This window comes from Sinocyclocheilus rhinocerous, unplaced genomic scaffold (genome assembly GCF_001515625.1).
Source record: "Sinocyclocheilus rhinocerous isolate Xijiao unplaced genomic scaffold, SAMN03320098_v1.1 scaffold1933, whole genome shotgun sequence".
Classification (NCBI taxonomy): domain Eukaryota; kingdom Metazoa; phylum Chordata; class Actinopteri; order Cypriniformes; family Cyprinidae; genus Sinocyclocheilus; species Sinocyclocheilus rhinocerous.
The window spans coordinates 138,561-156,321 of NW_015665830.1; the positions used below are offsets into that span (position 1 = coordinate 138,561).

A 17,761-nucleotide genomic window follows, 5' to 3' on the forward strand; every position below is an offset into this window, starting at 1 on the left:
CACGCACACACACACACACACACATGCACTCACACACACACACACATGCACTCACACACACACACTCATTCACGCACACACACACACACACACACAAAAGTAACACTTCGATTGTGATTATGAATCTCCAGCACCACAGCATAAGTGCTCAAATTGACCAGAGTTCTGAATGGTATTTTGCAGCTTGAGCTGAATGTTATGAGATGAGAAAGATCTCTCTCTGTACACATCACTGAACGTCTCCAGTGAGTCTGATGCCAACATTATCAAATTCACTAGTTAATAAACACTTCCCGTGGTCTGTTTATGGTGAGATTACCGTTCAAACACTGCTAGTGTTGACACGATATCTAATGACAGTAGTCAATAATAACAGTAAGATTTCTCAGTACCAATGTAAATACCATAGCAAAAACTATTGGAACACATTCCTTTTGACAATTTTATTTTAACTATTAAAAAAAATGTATTGTCTATTCAAAACAAATTTTGAAAAAAAATTATTTCAAAAATTAAGGTAATTCCATCTCTCCATCCATCCACTCGTCCCCTGTAGGGTCACGGTAATACGTTCATTCTCTGACAACATCGCATGCTCCCTTCACAGACAAGACCATCCCAGAGTGCACTGCAAACTAAGTGTAAAATTATCAATAAAAATAGTTCTGCGTAATTCGAAATGTACGGTTTTTAAACACGTCAGGTCTCTGTTACCCACAATGCTGTTTTGTGTGAAGCTGCTGTGATTATTGAATGGAATCAAGCTGAACTCTTGTCAGTCTTCCTGCAGCATCGACACTGTTATCAAACCGTTATCAAGCGTTGCTGCTCCGAGCTGAACTGCTAATGATGCTGCAGTCTTTGCTCTGAGTGTGCGTCACTGAAGCTGCTGGCGGATCTGTCTGGTGTAGAGCGCTGTAGTAATCACTGGCTGGTGTCGCAGGAGCTGCAGCATCTGGAGGACGGTGTGAAGGATCTGAACAGCTCAGTGCTGCTGCAGGAGTCGAGGTCGAGCGAGCAGATCCAGAGCGTGCGCTTCGTTCTGTCAGACCTGAGCAGACGGCTGTCAGCGCTGGACCAGAGCCAGTCCAGAGACACGGTGAGATCAGGAGCTCCTTACAAACCCTTCTAACCTCTTACGTTCAGATTCCAGGGGTCTTCAGTAGTTTTGGTCACATTACTGCTAAGAATCTCTCCTGCGTGACTGACGCTGTGACAGGCCGACCATGTTTTTATTTCCCTCTCGGTGGTTACTGCGTCATCAGAAAACATTGCTGTAAAAAAACACAGGTCGAACTACAGCTAGTTGATCAGCCTTCTAGCTAGTTTAAAATGGGTTTTTACTTGCCCAACGGGGACAGATAAACGGATTAAAACTTACGTGACAAAAAATAACCAGTAAAGCATCGAAAGGCGAGAATGATTCTTCTGATTTTATTACAGTCAGCGTAAACAGCGATTGGTAATAAATAGTGTATTTCTGGTATCAAGCTCACGCTGCCTCTGTCTTTGTGAGAGACTTCAAAACAAATGAGCGTAACAGCACACATAACTCACTACATATAACTACACACTGAGGGAAATATTCAAAATGTGTAGTTTATTTATAACATGATATAGTTCAGTAACATACCATTTTACTAAATATTATCATCACGATTGTAAATGTCACATTGATTTTAGGTTTGTAAACAAGTAGTTATGTAAAAGCTGATCGAACACTGATTAAAATATTGCTTCAGAATAAATTGTTTACACCACCAAAAATCTCGGTGATGCGGTGCATTTGTGGGGATATTTTATGTGAAATATTGTCTGCTGATATGAAAAGTTCACTGTATATCGTAATAATAAATATCATTTATGACCGCGATGATATTTTGTTTTCTTTTTACATTAAACACATTATATATTAGGTATATTTATGTAATGTAATGTGTATTTCCAGCACAGGTGTAGGTGTTAGATGTCAGATAAGGTGGTATTAAAAGGTGTTGATGTGTGTAGAAGCATCAGAGATAAGTGAGTGCTGTGTCTCTCAGCAGCAGCCGCAGCAGCAGCCGGCCGTGACCCAGACGCTCCAGACGCTCCAGACCGCAGGTATGTGCTCCGCTCCAGCATCATCCAGCTGCTCTGACTCCGGATCTGTTCATGAGCGCTGTGTGTCTCCTCTGATCCGCAGGGTCCTCTCCGTCCCGTCGCCCCAGCTTTCTGTCCCGCAGCCGTTATAAACGAGCACTGACTCCCGGAGACGAGTCTGAGAGAGGTGCGTCAACTCAATCTGGTTAAGAGTGTTATATTCCAACCTCTGCTTCACACAAGTCCACTGAAGGACTGAGGCACACAAAATACAAAGATTGAAAGATTTACACTAATTCATTACATGATGTGCCGATTAATTCATCTAATGAATCACACATCAGTTTTGGCTGAGAAATGACTCCACAAAAGACCATTTGAAGTCGTTATTTTGAAAAAGTATCGAAAAGACATTACAAAAAATAATGATAGCAAATGGGTATTCATGTATTTTAAATTGAACATTGACATTTTTATAAAAATAAAATATGAAACTAAAAGTGCCAGTAGGTGGCGGTGAGTCACTGTCTAAATGAGTGAGTCATTGAATCATTCAGCTGATTCATTCAGAGACAAAGCAAGTGACTCTTTCTGAACGAGTCATTGAATCATTGACTCACTTTAGGCTCATCTAACTGCGCTGTAATAGACATGACTGAATCAGTGTAAGACGGACAGGTGTAAACGGGGCGCTGCGGTAATGAGGCAGTAATTTTAACAGGTTATTTCTTACATAATCCACCAAATGTGCATGTTAAACCGACAGCCCTAATGAAAAGATGTTGATGGCATGTGTGTGTTTTCTCTGAAGGTCTCTGAGCTCTGAGGAGCAGGAGGCGCTGGACTCTGCTGAGGTCTGAGGTCTGAGGTCAGTCCTGATCCACTGATGCACTGATGAGCTCAGTCTGGTGTTCTTCTGCTCGGCTCGGAGCGTCACACAGCACCTGCTTCATCTCAGAGAGACCCGTCAGGAACAGGCCAGCAATCATGCTTTACCTGAAGACAGTGAAGCCCGGTGTAAGATGCTCTGCATTGTGACGCTGTTTTAATGCAGTTTTAGCCTGAATCTCATTGCTGTAATGACTAAAATTAATTGTGCTGGTTTTGGATTTAAATCAATCTTTGTTTTCCAGAATAATGCAGTAGATTGATATATTCCTCTACTTGAGAGGAGCTCCATGTGCTCATTTTACAGCAATTAATGTCACAATACAGACGGTCTCGATAAAAACCGGCTTCGCTTTCTTTGACAAATACTCCCATGATTCTCCGTGAGCTGTGACCTGATTTCACAAGTTTCACTCTTGCATATTTATCAGAAATGATTTGAAGTCTGTATGAACTGAGGGAAATGAAGATTAATTTATGCTACATTACTGTCAGATCTAGCAATAATATGATCCATACAATTGCTTTTAGTAAATATGATCATCAGATATTAATGACGTGCACTTGGCTGCTTGTCTTTTATCCGGTTTAGTTTTTAATGTAAAGTATCGTTTGAGGGCACTTCTGATCAGTAGATCTGAGCTCGTGAATGTTCACGTGTGTATATCTGTTTCTGTATCTCTGGGTTCAGTGGGAATCGTTTCTGTACTCCGCTCACGGCTCTCTGGAAATAATCATGTCTCACTAACTTTACTGTCACTTTATGAAACCAGTTAAAAGCTGTACATATTGTAGAATTGGACATTTCTATGTAACTAATTTTAAGCAGTAGCGTGACGAGATGAAATGCATCTGTTCGTGTGAGTTTTGCATGTTTCCTGGTAACATGAATAAAAGCTCTTTTATTTAAGCTTCTGTTGTGTTTGTGTGGATCTTGTGCGTCCCATCTGCATATTTCTGTCTTTCTGCTCATTTCTTGTATGAAAACATTGCAAAGGGGCAAGAACACAGAATAGATCTTAAACAGAATATTACCTCTCTATATATAGTGTGATGTTAACAATACCGTTTGCTGAAGCTTAAATGGCCATTAATGTTTTCTATTGTAGTTCAGATAGATTGTATAATATACAGTTTTTAATCGATATAAAATGAAAAACATTCTATCATTAGAACATGTTGTATATCACAAGAGAAATGGTTAACATTAGTTGGTAGAAGCAGCTGGTTGTTGATCTACTGGTTGGATGGTCAGCTGGTTCAGAATGCAGCTCAAGTGCTTTATTTACTATAACCAAGAAATATGATATCGGCCCAATGTTATCATTTTTTCATTGGTGACCTGTCAGGATTTGTATTAAATTGTGTGCATTGCATACTAATTGATTGTTCAAGCCCTCATTATCGGAGTAATTTATCACAGTCACTAAACTGTTGCCGGTTTTTAACAATATCGAGATCCACAAAAAGAGGCAGAGCACTTTCTCCCCAAGACTGATCAGCACTCACACGCAGTCTAGATCTGTTTTTAGTCAAACACTGGGCCTTTTTTGTCTTCTGGTCTTTTGAAGTGCAGTACTGTATGGAAAGTATCTTTAAACAAAATATGAAAAATAATCAAATCATCCTGTTCAAAAGTTTACACCCCCTGATTCTTAATGCAAGGTCTATATTTAGGCTGTCAGTTGAATAAAAAATTGCATATATAAAATGTATATGCATAAATATTCTGTATTATCGGCTTTCATTGCACACCACAAACATCAAATGTGACCGGTCCAGCTCTGAACTGCTAAATAGACTTATTATAAACATGAGCTTCCTGAATTCCTGTCAGTCTGAATAAAAGCCACAGAAATGCAGCTGACTGAACGCTTACAGTAGAGCGTTAGAGGATTACAGACAATAACAGTGAGGAATCTGAGACAGAGAAACCAGATCAGACCACCTGCAGAACTACACAAACTCGGACTGAACCGGATGTGCTTATAAAAACTCCACAATGCATTCTGATTGAATAAATCTCTGTACAGAAGTGACTAGCAAACAAACACAGAGAAACTCTTCTGAGGTGAAGCGCAGCTCTGTCGGTGTTAAGCGAGAGCTGCTTTAGTCCTCCAGTCCTGCGTGAGCACATGCTCCAGCTCCTGCTGTCTCGGAGACGAGGTCTTAAATGATCTCAAAAACAACAAAATTACAGATGCATATGACAGATATTTAAAAAAAATAAAATAAATGTGTACGTTTAGATCTGTCAGTTTTGGACTTACCACAGTATATACACTGAAATCAAAGCATGTGTTCATGATAAGAAAACACAGTTTATTCAAACACACACACACTCACACACACACACTCACACGCACGCACACACTCTCACTCACACACACACTCTCTCACACACTCACACTCACACACACACACTCACACGCACGCACACACTCTCACTCACACACACACTCTCTCACACACTCACACTCACACACACACACTATGAACATTCAGAAAGCTTAAGCGAGCCTCATAACAGGGAACAGAACAGCATATATTCACAGGTAAACTCAACAATCGATCAGCTGTCTGATGCAGAAATCTCAGGACAACATTAAGATCAACTCTGTAAGTGTCCTGCAGGCTATTGTGTGTAGATGCCATTCAAAACATGTACTGTAAATACTCTACTGTATGATACCTGTATGTAAAACTCAAAAGATATTTCTAACCAAGTAATTAGTATGTAAAGTACTTTTGTCTGTGCAGTGCTTTCCATCAACGGAAAACAACTATTTCCAATCTGAAAAAACTAATAAATTACAATATGGAGCTTCTTGTAACAAAAACATGTATGAAGCAGTGTTAACCAGCCCTGATCTGAAAGTGAAATCAATGCCTGAAAGTCAGCACAGGTCCGGAAGAACAATCAGTCCATTCCCTGCTCTCTCAGCGTCCTAATAATAATAATAATAATAATGGTTTAAACATTCAAAACGCCACTGTTAAACATAACCAACCTATTGTACGGATGATGTATTGAAACTAACCAGGGCTGCGTTTCTCAAAAGCATTGTGAGCTGAGTTGGTTGTAGACTGTTGGTGCCACTGCTGCTACAATCTGCTCAGGCTTACAAAGCTTTTGGGAAACGCAGCCCAGTTATTTATGATGTGAATGCTTTCCCAGTCTGTGATGCTGGAGAGCATGAGATATTCTCTCACCTGCTGAACAGAAGCAGCACAGATGTTGCTTCTAACCTAGAACTGCTCGTGCAGAGCCAGACAGCATCATATTCACAATACCGTGACGTCTGTGACCACATTAGAAGCTTCTGGTGTGCGTTCTTATGATGAATGGTGTTGCACATCATAAAGATACAGGTTGAAGCTGCCATATTGTTTCATTGTATTCATTCAGATCGTAATGCAGATTTTCAGTTTGGTGAGATTCAGTGAAGTCTGGCGTTCCTCTGTTGACCTGCTCAGGAAACAAATTAAAGCATAACACATGCCAGGATCTGATGACCACTGCTTGTGTCCAGACGCTCAGATCTTCCTCAAAGGGAGGACGTCTCTATAATGGAACTAATCTTAGGGTTTCACATCTTTGAACGCACCTTGATCTGAATGTTTCTCCCCTGAGAGAGGTTGAAATGATGCTGAACCCTGAGAAGCTGTGCTCGGAGAAGCTGTGCTCGGAGAAGCTGTGCTCTGAAAAGAGTCATAGTTGAGTTCCTCAGAGACTGATGATGTAAGGTGTCACGCTTCAAACCAAGGTCTCAGAGTAATCCTGGACTTTCCTCCATCTCTGTGTGCAGTTCCTCTGGGCATCACTGGAGGCTTTGAGTGTCTGACAAGGGCAGTAAAAATAGTCCAGACATGCAACACATCCAACATCTAGGATTCGGACAGATTCAGAAAGCTCTCCCTGGTTTTTGTTTGACTTGCTGTAGATGAGCAATTTTTCAACAAAGACTCTGAAGCGACTGATAGCAGTAACTTTATCTGCAGCGTGAAGCTTGCTTTGAAAGTTCCACTAGATCAAGAAATGTGGTTACACAGCTTACCTAACCCTATCCTAGCACAGAGGCTTTAATGTTACCGATCATTGTGGTTTTATACTCAGCATGGATGCCTCATCCATTAGCACAGCTATAGTTTGATTGAGGAATCAACGATGTTGTTCACAATTGAGCATAGCATTTCTTACGCAGCTCTGAGGGCAGAATTTGTCCTACGAGATCTACGAGTGCTTCATGACCTGTGAAGGCTGCTTTACGATCTTGAATTTGTTCCATAGTGAACATAAAATAATGTCTTAGTTTTTATTGTTGCATGGAACTTTGAATTTGAATATAGACCACTATATTCACTACATTCAATATAGATATAGGCCACTCAAAGCTGGATGTCTTGTTCTTTAAAAACCCCTGATTATGCTGCATTAGAGCAGATCTGTCACGGAGAAAACCCATGAACTCACTTTCCCTTATTTCATTACATTGTTTGATTTTAACTTCCTGTTCTACTCTGTTAGTTCACTTCCTGCTGGTCTGGTTTCTGCCTCTGACTTTTCTAATGCATTTGAGCAGAACTGGCCTACATTTCTTCTCTTACTCTGGACACTAAATCATGACAATCATTACAAATCAGAATTAGATCATTAGAAACAAGTTATTTGGCCATTATGCAAAAAAGAAAATCAATAAATTCAACACATGTGACTGAATATATTCTGCATATGAAAGGTTTTTATTTATTTATTTTTTTGTAAATATTGTAACTATATGAAACGGTGTTTGTTTTTTATTTTTTATAATTTTTTAGCTTGACAGCGCTTGAAATGAAAGCCTGAGCGCTGGATCTGTGTCGGGGTGATGATGATGATGATGATGATGATGATGAAGATGATGAAGAGGAGGTGCTCGGTGTGGCCGGCAGGGAGAGTGAGAGAGAGACTGAGTGCTTCTGAGGGAGTTTCAGCTTCAGTCCTAACACAGCACTGCTGCAGTCTTCTACAGAGCTGCCGTTATGATTGCGAACACGGACTCGATGCCGCGGGTGCTGAGCCGGGCGCTGCTGCTCTCGCTGCTCTCGCTGCTGCTGGACGCGTCGCAGGTAACGCTGCACTGAGATCATGCGACAGACGCAGATAAACACATACCGCCGAGGGAAGCGCGTTTATTATGTCCTCATGGAAATGTAGATTAATATCAGCGATCATCAGAAGAGTGCGGGACTTACATCTTATTTGCACTTTACCATAAAATCAGTTCTTTCACTTTAATGCGAAACATCCGCAGTTGTGGGCCTCCGAAGCTTATACGCATAACATTTATTAGGCTTATCAAGTTTACTACGGTTACTAGAGTAGATCTGTGGTAATGTTATGTTAGGTAAACTGTACCTTTACTTTCATTGCTGTCTGAAAATTCAAACGTAAAATCAGTTACAATCACGTTTTCAAGTTTATCACACTTTTCAAGCACTTTGACTCGTTATTACTGAAGATTGTTTTTAGTTAACATGACAGATATTATTCTCACACGTTACATGAGAACACAGATTCTGTTACCAAAGCAGAATGATGAAAATAAAACTACTGTCATCAGTTAGTCATTCAGTCAATTATGCAATAAAAACAAGTTTGCTGGTCTGAAGGAGATCCACTAATCATTTATTCATTTATTTACTACTTTAACCAGAAGCAGGAGTGTTAGTCTAATAGTCTTTATACCCGAGTGTGTGAACAGCAGAGACTGAGGCGTGGTTGTGGATCTGTGTGTTGATGGTTGTGTTCTGGTCTTGCAGTCGGGCTCAGCGGGCGTCTGCAGGCCGGGCTTCTCTGAGGACCTTTACACCGCAGTGATGCCCGAGCGAGTTCTGCCGGGCCGGGCCCTGATCACGGGTAAAGAGACCGGACCAGCTCACACACAACAGTGTCTGCAGGCTTACTTAGTGCAAGTCAAAAGTGCCAAAGTGAACACAATGTAGAGAAAAAAAAAAAAAAATTATATATGGAAAAGCAGCACAAAAAATATAGAAAAATATAAATACAAATGTAAATAATAAATTAAAATGTATTATTATATATTTTTTTTGGTTCTGTTTTCTCAAGCAAAGGGTTTTTATAGTTTCTAGTAGGGTGTCAAACGCTATCTCACTTCAGAAACTGTGATCTGCTTCTGTGTTTTATAAAAGCACTTGATCAAACTGCTTACAGTAATTTACTTCTAATCTATTATGTTCATCATTGATTTTACAGTCACTGAGTTTGATTTTGGTCTATAGATGTTTCTTATCGTTGAACATATGCAGTGTGGATCTATATTTGCAATGCAAACATATATGAGTGTCTGCCGTGAACATAAGATTGGAGAAGTGTGTAGACTCTTATTAACAATGCTGTGGCATCTTCTGCATACAGTGGAGGAAATAGCTGAGATTCACTGGGTCTATTCAAATATAAATGCCTCTATAATACTCTATATAGTAATAGATAGTGATGCTATGTTTATTTCTGTCTCCTGTAAATGAAAGATGTTCAAACTGGGCTTCAGGTCCAGTGAGCTGATTCTAGGAGGTCCATGGACGTTTTCAGGAAAAAAAAAACTTGCTTTGGTCTCATATTTATTGTGAAGGCGTCTATATAGTTTTTAACAATGATCAATACTTATTTTTCATTAGTAGTAGCATTTTCTAGATAATATTTGAATGATTTTCTAGTGCAGAGACAGCATAAATGATGCATGCATGTGTGGATCTGGATTTGTGCGTGTTTGTGGATCCGTTGAGTGAGTGTGTTGGACGTTATGATTCGGTTTTCACTCTGTCGTGTCTCATCTGTAAACCTGACTTCTCTGGATAGACATCATTATCAGACAGCCTTTACCAACCTGGATCATACACCCAGCATTTCTTCTGTTCAAATTGTTGGCCAAAATTCTGTCTGTATGCTCCATATTTGCATGCTACTCGTACTATTTTGAACTCATTACCTGTAATTGTCTGACATAACTGGTGTGAGTATTTGGAAATGACAGCAGTGATCAATCAAAGATTAGTGCCAGATTTACTAACAGCTTACAAACCCTCTTTTGGCATTAAACATCTGCTGTCAGGATTGACCAAAGACACTGAAGGCAGTGAAACATTAGCGATGAAAAGACATGAATAGTTATTTTTGTGACTGATATTATTGCATATGCATTTGTAGGAGTTTCCCTTTCAGAGCCAGCATTTATGAGAGAAGAGGCATTAACTCAAGCATGCAGGCTGATTTTCTAAGGTTTGCTCCAGTCAGTTTATTGGGTTTTGTGCCATTATTTAAAGCCCAGTAAAGCATGTTTTAACTCATTATTTGTGTCTGTGTCACACACCTGATTATCATCGGCTATGCTCGTTTGCGAGGCTAATTTGCACTGCTCTTGGTAGATTGTGTTTATGGGAATAATCAGCGTCTGTGTTCTATAATTTGATCATTTGATGCAGTGATAAAAGCAGCTCAGGCGGTCTGGCTCCGTCATGGAGTCTCTGCAGGTGAAGCTGGCTTTCTGTGAGGATTGTTTAGCATGTGTGGTCCTGTCTGTGTTTGTTTGTTTAATTGTTGCTCAAGGGACGTTAATAAAGTGGGTCTGATGAATTCCTGCTGTGGTTTGTGGAGTCTCATTCCAGGTTCATGTGCTCATTGAGACGTGGCTTATAAATATAGCAGCCGTGTGTGCTGTCACTGGAGAATGTACTGGCCAGTCTCAGAAATAGCAGCTTATCTAATCGCTCATTACTTTATCACAGAGAGGTGGTTATTAATCTGACACGGAGCTGATAATGCAGCGCTCTCAGTAAGTGGGTGTGGGTGGACACGGGAATGAAATGTGACGCTGAATCAAACAGAGATGCTGTAGAAGCTGGAGTTACGGTATTTCTCAGGATGGTCTGAGGTTGACAGTGTTGTTGACTATCACTAATATTCCTGTTATAAAGTTTCTGTTTAGTTTGTTTCTTCTGATTAAACTTAAGAGTCAGTGTTGTGGAGCGACTTGTCTCTCTCTTTGAAGTATCAGTCAAGACACACAGTTCAGACTTTATTGGTGGAGACCAGAAAGCCAAGATGCCGGCAGGACACTCGCAGTTTACACTTTTATACAGAGATGATTGTGACCAGTTGTCTCATTTGCAGCTGTTCTCCTCCTCAAATCTCCTCAATACTCTCTAATTCTCCCAGCATGGTCGCCTCATTAATTGGTCTCTTGTTCTCTTTGTAAGGGAGGCAATATGCCAACTAGCCTATGTGCAAACATATCACAGAGTGATTATTCAGTGTGTTTGCCTAGACCATGTTTGATGAAGAGCCCTTGGTATAAGTGCAGACATGCAAGCTCAGCGGAAACGAGACATACGGTGTTAAATCACCAATCATGGCTTCATTCAGGCTATCCTACAAACATATCTTAGATGTCTGACAAACACACACCGTATCAGTGATTTGAGATTTGGTGAAGTTCTGTGTTCTGTGGTGGAACATACTAAACTCATCAGAAATGAGCGGACTTACAGCTGTGGTGATATATAGCAAAGAATTTTCTACTTAAGAAATACTAAAGAATAATTTTTAGTAAATTAAGATAAACTTAAGATCATCTAAGTGTGCTCAACTGTGCTTCCTTGAATATGCATTTAAATGTGCTTTTAACATACTTTCTCCATATTTAAAAAGTCACCACTTGTAGTACACTTGAACCCACTAGTGTATGAAAGATGAGTTCAAGTGTGTTGGTGACTAAATACATTTTTTTTTTTACAGAGAAATTATTTTAAAAGCACATTTTAGTTCATATTCAAAGTGTCCCAAAATAGCATAGTTCAGTACACTTTGATGTTCTTAAGATTATTTTAATAAGTACTAAAAAATATTCTTTAGTATATTAAGTACAAAATTATTGCACAAAAATAGAGCACTTTAAGCACATTATGGAAGTGCACTGTTTTTTCCACTGGGAAGTCTGAATACATGGCCTGCGTCCCAGCGTGCATACTATCCATCCTAAATTCTATGTGATATTAGTAATTTTCAAAACTATTTAGGGCAGATAGGGTGGATAGTATGCACATTGAGATACTCTCTTCTGAACTCTTCTCTCACACAAACCTGTTCTTCATTAAAGCTCCTGGTGAAGGCTTGCCAGATACCACAAAAAAGAACCCTGTTCGAATATATATATACAGAAACCCCAGTTATTGTGCTTCGAAAACAAGCCCCTCACAAACACTATAGAAAAAGAGAAAAAGTCAAAACCCTACCTGTCATGTTACCGGTCTTGTGTTTGGACTTTTGTCTCATGCCTCGTGTGCCAAGTCGATCTGTAGTCCTGTTGTCATTGGTCCCCTTGATTGCTTCTCCAGGTGTGTCTTGTTATCTTGTTAGCATCTCTGTGAATAAATAGCTCAGTATTTTAGGCTGCGTTTACACGTGGCATTAACATGTGATCACTAGGTCACAATATGATGCGTATCACGATACGGGACTGCACTGAATTGTAGTGATGAAAAACCAAGGCTTTCTGAACCGTTTGAGGCTTTCATCAAATCGTGCCGAAAAACGGTTCATTACTCGAAGCTTTTTAACACGGTGCGCATTAGCGACATCTGGTGGCCAGACTCGGGTTCTCCAGCCTCTCTAACGAAACATCGCGGAGCAGATCGGTTTGAAAAATATTTTAATCTGTGCCAACTCCTGTCATGCGCAGTCCGGTCAGCGGATTCACATATTGATCAATAATATAAAATATACAAGTGTGTGATTATAATTAATAAATGACGTGAGTAGTAGCAAAAATATTTTGGGTGAGCTGTTCGGGGTCTCTGAGACCCCAGCTAGAACATGATAAAATGCAATAGAGGTGTGACGTGCATTCAGTTTCTGTCTGGTGTTGAGGTTATTCTAAACTATTCTACTGAATCCCAAATAAGTGTACACACACACACACAACCAAGTCAATGTAAAGTCAAACACAAGAGTCATGCGAAGCGCCGATTGTTTCAGACCAGCTGTCCCGATCTTCCGATACTGCATGAGGTTCCAAGCTTCAAACGTCATCAGTCACGTGGTGTTGTCATTTCGATACAAGCATCGGCACAGTGTGTGATACAATAGTGCTTTGAAAACTGCGTCGGAGCCTCGGTGTCAATCGTCCCATCACTACTGAATTTCACCTGAATTGCACTCGTTCTAATAAATTTATATTGTAATGTACTCATTCAAAATTTGGTAGGTTATCACTGCACAAATCACCACAGTCTCTACGTTTAAAAAATAAAAATTAGAAGAGTTCTAAACTAATGCGCCGTCTTCACTGTATCTCACGCACACGTTTAGTCACACAGATCATGCTGCACGCTAGCACAGACATTTCTTTTTAGCACTCAGACAAACTTTTTATCTCTGCCCCGCGTGCACATGGTTGCCAGGTTGACAAAGATAAGTAGCACATATTATATTTAGAGAAGGGTATAACTGCAGCCTGGAGATCTCCAAATGGGGGCGGGAACTCCAAAATAGGGCGTGGCTTCCTCCCATTGACAGACAGGCACATGACACGCATGCGCAATTTTCCCAAATCCAATTCAGTGCAAACACCACCCCACAGCTGATTCTAAAGTTTTTATTGGTTGTCAATTAAGGTGTTGATTTCCTACACTATGCTACAAAAAATGCTAACCCCTAAACCTACCCCACACCTGACCCTAACCTTAACCAGCGAATATGGCTGCACGGCGGGATTGGCGTAGTATGGCCTGTAGTTCTTCTGACAGTTATATATATATATATAATTTGGGTTGTTACTGACATCTGGGGAAATTTCAAGTCAACAGCAGCTTTAGAAATATATTTACTGAGAAAAATGGTGATGTGTTCAATACTTAATTTAGCCGCTGTAAATTGAACCAAAAACTATCATAACATCTTAGTTAATAATTCAGTATTTGACAAAACATCCCATGTTTCGGTAGTGACAGTAACGCTTTGGTAGCAACCACATCACATTACAGAATTTTAACTCACATACTAAAACACTACTAAAACACAAAAAAATTGCAAAGCTGAACTAAAATTTTGTTTATTTCCCCCAAATATGAGGACTATGTGTTCCCTTTTGTCACTACCGAAACAATGATAACATGTAATGACAATTCTATGAAAAAACAAAGATGTCACTACAGAAACTCCACCAAATGTTATGGTAGTGACAATTCTAGATACTTTTGAAGCTAGCTCAAAGATGCTAATCAACACATGGTTAACTAGCACAGTTCTGAACAGTGGTATACATATAAAAACTAATTCTTATGGAATAACTCCCAAAACAGTGTGCTTAATTTCAGAAAAAATTTTCGGTAGTGACGTTCCTTAAGGTTACACAGATTTTTCACATTTTGGAACACATTTACCTCAAAATGATGGGACCTGTGTACTCACACCTTGTAGCTATGAGAGAGGGACACAGGAATATTTCCTGATCATAAACACATTTTGTTACATAAAGTTTCATAGTTTACAAAGAATATATGGTTCGGGACAGCCACCTCCCAATCGATGATGATTTTATATATATTAAGCTTACTAACATTTTAAATATTAATGTGGGTTTCAATAGATAATAGAAGGATCTTAATAAACAACTAAGATTTATTACTTCAATGGTTTTTAAGTGTGTTTTTGGTTGGACAGTAGTTTGCACCAGTTCTGTAGAGTGGCCCATAAACACCTGCTGTATAAAGGCCTGCAGCCTGTGGCCTATAGATTTAATATGAAACTATAACTAAACCGTGAGCATTTGTGTGAAAGCATGTAATTTCTGTTGGCACTGCTGTTATCTATTCTGCTGGACTGTGATCATGTTGAGGGTGTCTAACCGTTTGTGATGTTCATGCCATCAAAAGCCATACTGGTGGTAGAGAGATGCTGTATATTTGAATGCAAATCACTTCTAAATGTGAATTTTCTCATTGTTTTGGAGCACACTAGCTCATAGAAAACCTTAAGACTAACAAATTCATACAAACAGCCAAAAAGTGTTGTTTTCATGTGAGCTTTAAGTGTTCTCGTGGGTGTTCAGGACGGGAATTTTCCTGCACAGTTGTTAGCATACTTCTCACACTCCAGATGATTCCTCACCGATAACATCAAGTCTAACCCTAGAATACATTTTAACTGCTGATTTTAACCTTTATTTACAGCAGTAGTGTGTGTCTGACAGATGATATTTCATCAGTACAGTGTGAAGTGCACATCATCACTGCCGCTTCTTGTCTTTATTCTTCTCTTTGAATTTTTCTCTTCCCTCTTTGCTGGAGTTTAAGGTGTGTATCGCTGTCTTTCTCACTACAAAGGGGGGCCTGTTTGTGTTCGGGCTGCCAGCTCACTGAGCAGTATTCAATGCCTCTTTTATTGAGCCCTGGTCCTCCCTCGCTCTCTGTCTCTGTGCCGGGCTTGTTTTGCTCATTATAGAGGCCGAATGCACTGAGAATCAGCCTCGTATTCATCACAGAGAAAGGAAAAACACATTCTCCAGCAGGCCCGCCGTCAGATCTCTCTTTGTTTTCTCTGATGCTGGAGGGTGTGGGTCCTCTTGGCACGGCTGTGTGTTATTTCAGCGCGGTGTCAGGTTTCATGGCCGGCACTGCTTGTCTCTGAGTTTAGGATCCTAGCCGCTCAGAGACCGGTGTAATACATCATCCAGACGTGACGTGTGTCGTGTGTGTCGGGCGAATCAGAGAAAGGCTGATTGTGATGGAGGCTGATAGTATTTGACCCTGGTGAAATAACCATCCTTTCCTCTTTCATAGTTCTGTACCTGAACTTATTCTGCACACAGTTGTCCAAACTGAGCATGACTTTGTTTCATAGAAACCTGGTGCTTCTACAGAAGGCTGATGGTGTTTCATTGCTCTTCTGGATAACCTGCTTTCTTTCACACAGCCGTATGTCATTCCTCGTCCCTCTAATACCATTAGGCCACAACTGCCCCACAATGAATTCTTGTTAAAAAGCTAATTGTTTCAAATGATGACCAATGTTTAACGTGTGTGTGTGTGTGTGTGTGTGTGTCTGTGTGTGTGTGTGTGTGAGTGTGAGTGTGTGTGTGTGTGTGTGTGTGTGTGTGTGTGTGTGTGTGTGTGTGTGTGTGTGTGTGTGTGTGTGTGTGTGTGAGAGAGAGAGAGAGAGAGGGAGAGAATGTGCGATTTGTAAACAGCAGGATGGAGAAGGAGGAGGAAACAGTCAGTGACTGTGTGTCTATGAGACAATTCAGAAATACATGAGAAGAAGGGAGACAGATGGAGTCAAATACATCATCTCACATACTGTAAACAGAGGCCTGGTGGAGACTGACAGATTACTGTAACCAACCCTTCATCTGAACAGATCAGTTACAGTAGAGATTCAGTCATATGGTACAGCGAGAACATTTACTGTATTAAACTCTGCTCTTTACAACACCTCGTGGCCGTGTCATACCTTCCTCACTTCTTCTGATGACACTCCGGACAGACAGTATTACAAACATTACGGACTTCAGCTCAGTTACCAGAGTTAGGTAATGTCAGTGTATTTTCTAGCATGACAGCTATAGTCTGTATTACTGTAACAGCTTTAATTCCTAGCAAGACGTGTGAGGATGTGCAATAACAGATCTGCTCTGATGCAGCGATCAGATTCATCATAAAAAAATAACTCCGCAAGTTACTTGCATTTTTATGTTTCAAACACAGATAACCATAGAGAGGCAAAAATTACATACTGCAGCTTTAAACGACAAAGGGCCAAATTTACTAACAGCTTGCAGCAGCGCAAACCCTTTCTGGTTTTAAGAAACTACAGTCAGGATTGACTGAAGACATGCAGTGAAACATTAGCGATGAAAAGGTGTGTGCACAGTTATTTCAGTGGCTGATTTTATTGCATATGCATTTGTAGGAGTTTCCCTTTCAGAGCCAACATTAATGTGAGGAGAGGATTTAAATCAATCATGCAGGCTGATTTACTAAGGTTTGTGCTAGTCAGCTTATTGGGATTTGTGCCCAAAAAGCTTGTCTTAAAGGTGCAGTAAGTGATTTCTGAGAAACACAGTTGATTTTTGAAATCACCAAAACATGTCCCTATACTCAAAAGGATCACACCTTATCTTTATGGCTCCGCCCCAAATTCACAAAAATTCACAAACACAGGCACCGCCCCCATTATGAGTGGACATGCCCCTTACTGCTGATTGGCCACAAGTGTGTTTTGGTGCTCGATCCGATCCACTTTCAACAGCGTTTATCAGAAATCACTTACTGCACCTTTAACTCGTTGTGTGTCTGTGTTGTTAGTCGATCACACACCTGATTATCATCAGCTCTGCTCGTTTGTGACACTAATTGTTGCTGCTGTTGGTAGATTGTGTTGCTCATTATGGAAATGATCTGTGTCTGTGTTCTTTGATTTACTCAGTAGATCAGCAGGTTTTTTATGGGATTATATCGCTCTCCTGCTCATTTGGTCTGTTTAGTAAATCTGGCACTAAAAACATCTGCACTAAAACTAAGAAGCAGCATAATTATTTAAATGAAAAAGTGTGTTAAATGTCACATAGGAAACTTTGGAAATGTAATATTTTACATTAACAGTTAACAGTTGACTCTGTGGCTCTGTGGAGGAATCGAGCGACCCGATCAGACTGAAATATGAGGGAAGCACAATGTGGACAAAAGTGCAAATTTAATTCATATTTATTTTCTCATAGCCAGAAGTGATTCAGAGAAG

At 40.1% G+C, this 17,761-nt stretch overlaps 2 protein-coding genes and 1 long non-coding RNA gene across 6 annotated transcripts in view; 2 read left to right on the forward strand and 1 right to left on the reverse strand.

Annotated features, from left to right (window-relative positions):
* The window catches only part of LOC107731587 (EF-hand calcium-binding domain-containing protein 14-like), a 9,266-nt gene extending 5,389 nt beyond the window's left edge, over positions 1–3,877 (forward strand). Inside the window, exons 7-10 of one of the 4 annotated variants that reach the window (XM_016542707.1) lie at positions 944–1,099; positions 2,040–2,100; positions 2,183–2,266; positions 2,891–3,877. In XM_016542707.1, the coding sequence (XP_016398193.1) occupies positions 944–1,099; positions 2,040–2,100; positions 2,183–2,266; positions 2,891–2,898 (309 nt within the window). In that variant the 3' untranslated portion in view covers positions 2,899–3,877. Of the gene's footprint in view, positions 1–943; positions 1,100–2,039; positions 2,101–2,182; positions 2,269–2,890 lie in introns of all 4 variants that reach the window. The other 3 variants (XM_016542708.1, XM_016542709.1, XM_016542710.1) reach the window with 3 other exon arrangements.
* Positions 3,878–7,923: 4,046 nt separating this feature from the next.
* Positions 7,924–17,761, forward strand: part of LOC107731589 (cadherin-2-like) — a 65,509-nt gene continuing 55,671 nt past the window's right edge. The window contains exons 1-2 of the mRNA XM_016542712.1: positions 7,924–8,076; positions 8,770–8,866. Of these exons, the coding sequence (XP_016398198.1) occupies positions 7,990–8,076; positions 8,770–8,866 (184 nt within the window). The 5' untranslated portion in view covers positions 7,924–7,989. The remainder of the gene's footprint in view (positions 8,077–8,769; positions 8,867–17,761) is intronic.
* LOC107731590 (uncharacterized) lies at positions 8,840–12,335 on the reverse strand. Its single transcript, XR_001638786.1, has 3 exons — positions 12,259–12,335; positions 12,107–12,161; positions 8,840–8,912 (listed from the first exon to the last, which is right to left on the reverse strand). It is a non-coding gene; the product is annotated as an uncharacterized LOC107731590 (long non-coding RNA).